This window comes from Cyprinodon variegatus, unplaced genomic scaffold, assembly GCF_000732505.1.
Source record: "Cyprinodon variegatus isolate N-32 unplaced genomic scaffold, C_variegatus-1.0 Scaffold655, whole genome shotgun sequence".
Taxonomy (NCBI): domain Eukaryota; kingdom Metazoa; phylum Chordata; class Actinopteri; order Cyprinodontiformes; family Cyprinodontidae; genus Cyprinodon; species Cyprinodon variegatus.
The window spans coordinates 248,781-258,700 of record NW_015151108.1 but is presented as its reverse complement, the minus strand read 5'-3'; the positions used below and the strand labels follow the sequence as shown (position 1 = coordinate 258,700).

The 9,920-nt window shown below is 36.6% G+C and overlaps 1 protein-coding gene across 1 annotated transcript in view; it reads left to right on the top strand.

Moving 5' to 3' along the window:
• The first annotated feature begins 1,097 nt into the window (after window positions 1-1,097).
• Window positions 1,098-9,920, top strand: part of clptm1 (cleft lip and palate associated transmembrane protein 1) — a 16,901-nt gene continuing 8,078 nt past the window's right edge. The window contains exons 1-8 of the mRNA XM_015393729.1: window positions 1,098-1,225; window positions 5,843-5,970; window positions 6,826-6,949; window positions 8,011-8,169; window positions 8,250-8,367; window positions 8,455-8,540; window positions 9,128-9,248; window positions 9,345-9,589. Coding sequence (XP_015249215.1) covers window positions 1,175-1,225; window positions 5,843-5,970; window positions 6,826-6,949; window positions 8,011-8,169; window positions 8,250-8,367; window positions 8,455-8,540; window positions 9,128-9,248; window positions 9,345-9,589 — 1,032 coding nt within the window. The 5' untranslated portion in view covers window positions 1,098-1,174. The remainder of the gene's footprint in view (window positions 1,226-5,842; window positions 5,971-6,825; window positions 6,950-8,010; window positions 8,170-8,249; window positions 8,368-8,454; window positions 8,541-9,127; window positions 9,249-9,344; window positions 9,590-9,920) is intronic.

Here is a 9,920-nt window from a genome sequence, read left to right as displayed (position 1 = left end):
AAGGTTTGCAGGTCTGGCATGATTTGGGACAGAACAAACAACATGTGTTTACTGATGAGTAAAGTCAAGCTAACAGAATAGACTGCATGCTACACCATGCTACAGGAATATGTGTTGAGCTGTTGCTGAATCTTTGACAAGCTTTATTTCACAAAAGGGTTTAAACACTGGTATAACATTAGTGTTCCTCAGCTGCTCATTACATTTCTATTACTAAGTGTGACCAAGAGTCATTTAGTGGAATCCTGATGTCTATTCGCTGCTAGCTATTTCAAAGAGGGTAAAGAATCAGTTGACTAAAGGTTTTTGGTTCTTGATTAAGCAAATCATTCAATAAAACATTATTTGGCCAAATAATGTTTTATTCACCTCATGGTGAATTGGTCTGAAAACATTCCAATTTCTTTAAAATTAGTGAAAAGCTAATTTGATCATATCCCAAATTCTTCCAGATAAACTATGGTTTCAAACACAAAATCCATCTTGAACTGTAATATGGTTTCCAACCATGTTTTCCCTTCCTCTTTGTACATAGTAGTTTAGTTTAGTTGAGTTTTACTAGTCTTAGTTTAGAGTGTTAAACTGAAATATGTTTGACTTGGAGCTAAATGATTTTTGTTAATAAACTCTTATATTTTGAACAGAAGTTGTGGTGAATTTATTCCGTGTGTGCAGAATTAACTGTTTGACCTCGATTAGTGCTCGAATCACTCATCTATTGTTCTAACACACAGGAAGAATGTTATTTTAGATATCTGAAATGTTCATTTTGACTAGGAAGAAATGCATTTGAGACACCTGAAATATATTCAGCCAAGCTAAGAAATGTCTAAAGGGCCACTTAAAATTTGTAGATTTGTAAGTATTTGAAAGTTTGTTCTTACTAGTACGATTATGTTCTTGGCAGCCTGAATTGTAATTTTTGCTAGCAAAAATGTAATTTTGAATATCTATATGTACATTTCTTGCTAGTAGGAATGTAGTTTTGACTAGAAAGAATCTTATTTTAGAGATCAACGAATGGAAGGACGTCGCTTCTAATAAATGTCAATTCGGCCTGCCATAGTCACTGCTGATATCCATCCTTCCGATGACGATACAACTGACGTCTCGCGAGACTCGGCGCAGTTTTCCCAACCAGCAAGTGGTGTTTGCGCGATAGAGACGAGGAAAGATGGCGACGCAGGGGAGCGATTCATCTAAACCTTCCGCAAGCAACGGAGAGGTAAAATTAATGACAGTCGCTCAGTTGTTTTTTGCTTGATAGTTTCGGGTAGCTATAGTCTGTTTTACTGTTTTAACGTAGAAGCTTGAGTCCCTAACATTTAACCGTGTCAGCGGTCGCTGCGCTCGCTAGCTTCAGTGACGTTGTCAGTGCCGGTTGGTTTTAAAACGACCTCCCGTCGCCGCTTACGGTCGGTTGTGAAACCGGTGCTGTTAGCTAGTCGAGATACTGGGTAAATGTGGTGTTTACAGTGAAAAAATATTATATTGGCATAATCCCGACAGTCTGTTGAGTTGCTCGTGTCAGTGTTTAACCAGCTGACAACCGCAGCGTGACAGTTAGCTATCACAAGGCCTGAACCTGATCAGCACAGCATGGTTTGATTAACTGGGCCAGTGTGTTCCCACTCATTTCAGCCTCCAGTTAAATCTTCTCACATGTTAATTTTCTCCTCAATCTCCAAGTTGATCGTTCACCTGACAGACACTTTTGGTAATAAGGCTGATCAGATGAAATAACCAGATGTAGCTTAGCCATATATTGCCTAACAAGGTTCCTACGCAGTCTCCGTAATGAAAAAGTAAGGGCATAGCTTAGGTTCTGTAGTTTAGTTCCAGTTTATCCTAGAACATATAGCTATAATTTTTGAAGACCATTTATGGCTTGTGAAATGTATACAAATAGACAATTTCAGTGCTTTTTTTGGCATATAGACTTTAAATCGGTTTAATTTCTGTGGGATTGAGCCTGAAAGGAATCATACCACAAACATTTTTAAAAGGTTTATGTTAAACCTTTTTCTCTGAAAGGGCAACATTTAAATTAGGCTGGTTGATCATTTTGATTGCTAAGGATAAATTACACAAGCTAGCAGGGGGGAGATAATTAATACCTTTAGTGTTTTTTCCCCTTCTTTCTCATTACAAAAAAAAAAAAAAAACATTTTTAGTTTACAATAAAAACATTTAGTGAAAAGTCCATGCAGATATTTTGCCATAATTATTTTTGTTGCATAGGACTTTATTGTTTTACTTTAGGTTGGAAAATAATTTAATAGAATGAACTAAATAAAGTAAAAGTTTAGATATTTGATTTAGAACATTGAATAACAAAAATAGCCAACCTTCTTTCTTCAATAGTCTGTGCATTTATAGTAATTGTTTCGCACTGAAATGTAAAATAAAATGTACAAATAAAATCTACTGGAATATTTCCCCACCGAAAGTCTGAAGGTTTGACATGGTAATTGGGTATCACTATTAATGGGATATAAGGGTTTCTTAATTCATACAAATATTTGTTAGGAATCTTCCTGACCAATTCCTGAAACGCCAGGACACTTTGCACAAAATAAACTAAATATTAAGAGGAAAAAGAATCCGGCTTTGAATAAAAATATGAAATTTTATATATATATATATATATATATATATATATATATATGAGCTATTTTCAGAGTATTTCCAAAGACATTCAAAGGCGAATAATGACAGTTATAGACTTTACAAACAACTTAGATATCCTGCTTTAAAAACCCCTTAGCCTCATAGTTGTTACCTATGCCTAATAAATGTAGTTTGTCTCTAAGGGGCAGTTTTTTGCAGAACAAACATGTCATTAAAGGTCACTGTGAATCACTACATTAAGCCTCTACTCCTGTGTGCTGGAGTCTGGGACGTGGCATCATATCTCACCAATAGATGAAATGGCATAGTCGATGAACCTGGTTTAGCTTTTTGCGATCTTTAAAACCTTTGTAAATCTCTTGTATTTTAATTATACTAAGTCTCAGACAGATTAAAAAAGGTTTCTGTGTTTCTAAAAATGTCAAAATTTAAGTTTCAGCTATAAAGACAAGAAAACTTTGCATGTTTAGGAATCCAAATGGAGTCTTTAGGGATAATGACTATGTATTTTATCTATCTTGATGATCTGTTTTACACTCCAACAGGATGTGAGAGAATTTTAGTTTAGTCTGTTTTAAATATTACATAGAAACTCTTTCCTTTTTTGAATGGTTATTAAAAGTTTGTCCTCTTTTAATCCCAGATAGAATGGTAAAACTAATGTGAGGCATTTACCTAGAAGTCTAAGATGGCCTAGTTAATAATTAAACTTTGTTCAGAATGTGTAATTTATTATCTTAAGGTGAAGAGAGAACTTTTCTTTTTTCTTTCTCTCTATAGTTGAGTGTATTTTTGGATTTTTCCAGTCCAGTCCAGGAAACAGAAGTCCATGCACCGGATAATTGGATTTGTTTTAATTTCACATAGCAGGATGTTGGAGCAGGGATGAAAAGCTTTATTTATGTCCCCTTCATAGATTTGAATGAAGAGGTTTCAAATGTAACAAAGCTAGTTGGAAACTTTAAATCTTCACATTTCTTGTTGCCTTTGCAATCTAAAAACATAACCTGTTGAAACAGATAAAATTTTTAGCCAGCCATTGGTTTCCCTAATGTTTGTAACAACCGGACAGATGCTTAGATAGTGAATAAGTCTCATGACTTAGCATGTCTCATTCTATTGTGACACTTGAATAGAATATGGCCAGAGAGGTGGGGGTTACATTGGCACGCTGCAGATTGGGTGACCACTAATAACTGGTTTTACTGATCATTTACAGCCACTATGACTTTCAAATGAATATGAACTGGAGGTCATATATATATATATACTATGTACCCACAAGTATTAATTAATCTAAGTGAATAATTCAAATCAAGTCTTCCAATTACTTTCATGGCCAGAGTTGTTTAAAATGAAGCCCCAGGCATTCTAATTGTAACTACAAAACATTTAGGAATGAATGGATCGCTCTCAGGAGCTCAGTGAATTGTAGCGATACTGTGATAAGATGCCACCTGTGCAAGAAGACTAGTCATGAGACTGTCAGCCCTAAATTTTCCACTATTAAATTTCACTGATATCTTGACAAACTGTGAAGCTTCTTTCCCACTGAATATAGAGGGTTTACAGGTGTTTTTCAAACATGGGTGGACCAACTAAGTCTGGTGACACCATCACTGTGTGTTAGTGTTGGAGATATCACTCATGCGACATAAATCACTAAAGTTAACAATGGAGAGCAACATGTAAGGAAGTCAGGGTGTAGTAATTGTACTTTATTATTTTGTTCTATTATCTTTCCAAATCTCTCTTACTAGCGCTGTGCCATATTTAACAAAAGTTATCAGAGTTGTTTTGTTGTGTTGACGTCCGTACGTTGCGTTCAATGGTGTCACTTAAATTAGCGGGTTAACCCGGGTCTGGTTTTCCCTCAGTATGGTGATCAGAGCCGAGGCGATTTTAACACGGGTCGCTTGCCGAGTTGTTTGACCCGGGTAGACACATGTCAGGGAACTGTTCCCACTGCCACTAAAAGCTGATTGTTCCCAGGTTTAATTGGGTTTTTCGGCCAGTGGGAAAGGGGTATATGTGATCGGGAAAGACAGCAACTATATTGTGTGATCCTTTGTTGGGGGTTGGCCTCTTAGTTCCTTTGGAAGGAACTAAATTCTTCAGCATTCCAACAGATTTGGGACAGTTTCATGCTCCCATCTTTGTGCGAAGGGTTTGGAAATTTCTCTTCTAACATTAGACATGTTGTCCTGAGACCATCTTAATTGAGCTCTCTTAAGAATATTTTAGACCATAGACTGACCAAGCTATTAGACGTGTTTCTGAAAGAATTGACAAAATTTCCCATAAACATGCTCCTAAACCTTAAAGTAGAATGCTTCCTGGTTTATGCTCAGAAACCAGGTCGTCTGCGTGTTATAGTTAACGCGGATATGCGTCAAAATCTTGCTTAGAATTACCTCTAAGAAAGATCAGTTATTATAAATCATAGCTCCTTTTTATTATTTTTTTTTTCAGATCAACAAGAGGAAAAGTTATGGAAGTGGTAGTTAATATAAAGTTTTTAGTTTCTAATTAAGTTTTATGCATGTATGAATTTTTAGAAAATGTTTTTAAAGGGAGAATTTCCCACCATGCATTTTAGTGCTGAAAGACTTTGCAAAAGGTCAAAGTTGTGAATTTTCTTTTTTATATTTTCACCAGTATTGTGATTGTGTTCTATTTTTATCTTCCTTTGCCCTAACTACAAGCTTGTAGACGTTTCACTGCAGGGTTTCATTGCTTTCATGACCTTGAAAGCTTGTTTGTCCAGAGTCCATTGTTGCAGGACTTTGCTGTTGTGAGGAAAACTGCTTTGCTCTGGGTTCAACTCTCCTTTCTTCTGTGTGGTGGCAAAACCACTTTAAAGTGTATTACTGCCTCCTAAAGGATGGAAGTGTACATTTTGGTGTCTTACTCTTGTTAAATGTAATGTGACCATTATTGAGTGCCTCTGCAAATTTGATTTGTGTTTTATTAAATTGCAGTATTGATTGCAAATGCAACTAAATTCTCGGCCTTCATTCCTTTGTCCTTATCTAATTTATAAGTTAAGCTTTGAGTACAGTAGTAGTAACAGGTTTTCTGCATAATCTGACTTTTATTGACAGTATTTTACACTAATACTGGTATTCCTTCCAGGGAAATGTTCACTGCTAGATCATCAATGAACCCTCTTCTTTTGGGTGTATTATATCTTATTTATGTGTGTTTGTAGGTGAGCAGCAATGGAAGCGCTGCAACGGCAGAAGGTCAAACTGTGCAGACGGCTGAAAATGCTCAGGACCCTCAGCAGCAGCAGCAAGCACCTAATGCCTGGCAGGTCATCAAAGGTGTCCTCTTTAGGTACGTTTTTTGAATAAACGAGATTCTATTGCTTAATGAAAGGTAATGCATTGCGTTCATAATAGTCACTGTCCAAATTAAATTGATTTGATGGAGAATAATGGGCTTTAGTTCAGCCAGCTCTTGGTTCTTTCTGTTCCAGATCTTTGTACAGATTCTAGTCTTTCTTTCTGTCTTTCTAATCTGAGTCATCGTCTTTAGAGACGGACAAAAGAACTTTGCTTTTCGGAATTAAGCGGTTAAAAAATAGGTCTGATCTTGGAACAGTAAACTTTTTGACAGTCTCTTTTTTTGATTTCCCCATTTATATTTCCAGACATGGTTATTTTCTGTATTTTCTAACAGGCCCAAATGTTCTTTTAACACACAATAGTCCCCCTTCTTCCATCTTCATTTGCGTAACCCACATAAAAAAATAGATTCAAGTATCGACTATTTTTTTCATGGTTAAAAATTGATCTCTTTAGTTACTGTCTTATAAAGGGTCTATCTTTTTTGGTGTTGTCTGTAAGTTGCACTTGGAATTTGTTTTTTCCAGTTCTTAGGCTTTAGTTGCATTTGATTTTTTCTTTTTTCTGATTACATATAAGGTTTAATGGGAAGGGATTGTTTAGGCAAAGACATTTAAAGCACAGCATGTTTACACCAAAAGAAAAAGTTTTAGTTTTAGAGTAAGCAAAAAATACTATTATTATTATTATTATTACAGTCACTTAAATGTAGTCATGCAGTATTGATTCCCCCCTAACTGAATTAAAAAGACACTTCTTCTTTCTAGATGTTATACTGTTTCTACCTTTAAACTTTTTAACCTAAATAACATTTTCACTGTTTTGATATTACTTTCTTCTCCAGAATCTTCATAATTTGGGCAATCAGTAGTTGGTTCCGCAGAGGGCCATCCACTCCTGATCCGAACACACCAGCAGGGGCCCCCAGAGTACCCAGCAGGAACCTGTTTCCTAAAGACACCCTCATGGTACATTATTCTTCTTCACCCTGTTTCCACTTTTGATCTATTATTTTCTTGATGTTTTTATCCTTATTCCAAATTTACAGATATGAAAGGATCTAAACAAGTAACATATATTTATTTTTATATATTATGTTTTTCATTTGTGTTTACTTTTTATTTCTTTTTAAGTTTGATTCTTATGAAATGTGAATATAAGTTATATTTATCAGTTTATTTTCCATTTAAAAAAGTTAAGATCTAGCAGATATGAGATACACTTGACTGATCTCACAAAGGAAAAATCCACTCCTTTGAATTTCTCCCTTCATTTTTTGAGTGAATTTCTTCTTTGTGAGATGAATAAAGTCTATTTTATGTTATGTATAGCTTCCCCAGACCCATAAATATTAAAAAGTATTGGGCTACACTCACACTGTAGGTCTTGATGCACAATTCTGATTGGTTTGCCGAGATTCCTTTTTTTTTTCCTGCAAGGTCGTTAAGAAAACTGCATAAATGCAGCCATCTTCAGATTAAAGTCTGAATGGTTCATGGCCTGAATGGCCAGTGTAGACCTCACACAGCTACAGATATAAGCATCTCTGTGGTCATTATAAGTTCTTGAACAATTGGAGCTGACGATATAATGATCACATAATAAGATGAACGGTAATAAAAAAGAGGATGAGCTATTTATAATGTGTTTTTGTGGAGCAGTGACTGCTGTATTGGAGAGCAGTCTGTATGAATGAGTAGTCGGAGCCTGGATGATGAAGTGAGTCAGACCAAATGTATCATGACCGTTTAGACCACAGACGCTTTAAGAAAATATTGGATACAAATCCAATTTAGTGCCACATGTGGAAGTGGTGAATTTTGATTGTTTTGGCGGTGAAAAGATTAGAATTTTGTCACATTTGCTTGCAGTTTGAACATAGCCCTAAATGTTGTAAACCTCAAGACCTTAATTCCTGAACAGCACTTATATTGTGATCCCTAAAGTGCTTGGACCCTAACTATTATGCTAACAGCTCTCCTGATGCTGTAATGTGATAAACACCTTTCTTTTCTCACCGTGCCTGCAGGACCTGTACGTGTATGTGTCCCAGGAGGAGGTGTTCACTGACTTCAACAATACAGATGCCCTGTTTTGGTTCAACAGAGACCTGGTCTATGGAGACTGGACCACAGGGGAGAGTGGAGATGGCTGCTACCACCACAATAAAGAGTTAGAAATCTCAGAGGTAGGGGTATCTCAGGAGGGGTGCTTGAGAAATAAGTTTTTGTTTTTGACCCAGAATGTATTTTTGGTGGCTAATTACAGAAAGTACAACAGAACGGCTCCCTTTACATCCATGTCTTCTTCACTAAAAGTGGATTCCACCCTGACCCGAAACGCAAGGGGCAGTACCGCAGACTGGCAACAGTGCATTCATCAAGAAGTAAGGACCAGGAATCCACCAATTAAATAACCTTTGCTAACTTTTACCTGTATTATGTTTATACTCATTTGTTTTTCCATTTCACAGTGCTCAATAAATTCAAGAGGAGGAAGTTTCTGAAAACCAAGAATCTGCTCACAGGAGAAACTGAAGCAGATCCTGAAATGATCAAGGTGAACTGTCACCCAGTACAAAAAATGTGCCAACCCTTGCAGTTTTTCAGCTGACAACCCCTTTTTAAAGGGGAGGTTATTCCACATGTTGGAGTATTATTCAAAGTAATAATAAAACCAAGCCAGAAAATGTGTAATTAAGCTTGATTTGTAAATCATTTTACAGAACTTTATACAAACAAAGTCCTCTATATATGCTGATGAAGGTTCTCAGTCATCCAGGTCATAGTCATTCCGTAAAAATTCAAAAAATATCCACTGGACTTGGTTTTCAAGATTTGAAGACGTTTCGCCACCTCTCCAGGAAGCTTTCTCAATTCAAATGTCTCCTCTATATAATTCTAAAACAAATTCAAAGCAAATTATTCATACAAAAAATGCAGACAGACAACAGATGTCTATCCATCTATTATCTGGTCATGTTAATCTATGATCTAAGGAAGTTCTCAGGATGACACAGAGAAAAAGGTGTCAATTTTACACTCACTATTGGAGAGATCAGTTAACGCCCCCGTCATGTTTCTGAACGAATGGTGGGGAGGTCGGAGTGCCCAGAGGACTGAAATGTCTCCTTTATTTCCTCACAGCGGGCAGAAAGCCACGGCCCAGTGGAGATTATCTCACACTGGCACCCTAACCTCACCATCAACATGGTAGATGATCACACAGCCTGGGTAAAGGGTTCTGTTCCACCCCCTCTAGACCAATGTGAGTTTCACTTCCTGCTGTTATTGTCTGACATGAACAGCTTCCTAGTATTTTTGCTTTTACATGTGACGTTTCTGTTCTCCTGTCTGATACCAGATGTTAAGTTTGATGCAGTCAGTGGAGACTACTACCCCATTGTATACTTCAATGATTACTGGAACCTTCAGAAGGACTACTATCCTATCAACGAGAGCCTTACCAAACTCCCTCTGAGGCTCACCTACTGCCCGCTGTCCCTCTGGCGCTGGCAGCTATATGCGGCCCAGAATGCTCGCTCACCGTGGAACTTCCTACCCGAGGACACCTACGAGCAGTCTGATGAAGACCAAGACTCTGTCAAGGTGCTATTATTTGTCTGGTTTGTTGAATGCAGAAGCGATGAGCATGAACATCTGGAAATAAACTAACTAGGTCTAAAGTCATTTAAAAAATAATGTATTATAAAGATAATAAAGTAGTAAGTAATATTAAGGGAGCTAATTGAAAAAGAAAAATATAACTTTTTTTATTATATAAGCATATGCCTTTGTAGGGCTTCAATGTATTTAAAATTGATTAAGGTTATCAGGTACCATGCAGTTTGCTTCATGAGTATTTTGGTTGACTTTTTATGCTTTTATTTCTGTATTAAAGGATGATTATCCCATTTTCCGATAAAAGATTTGTTTGCTG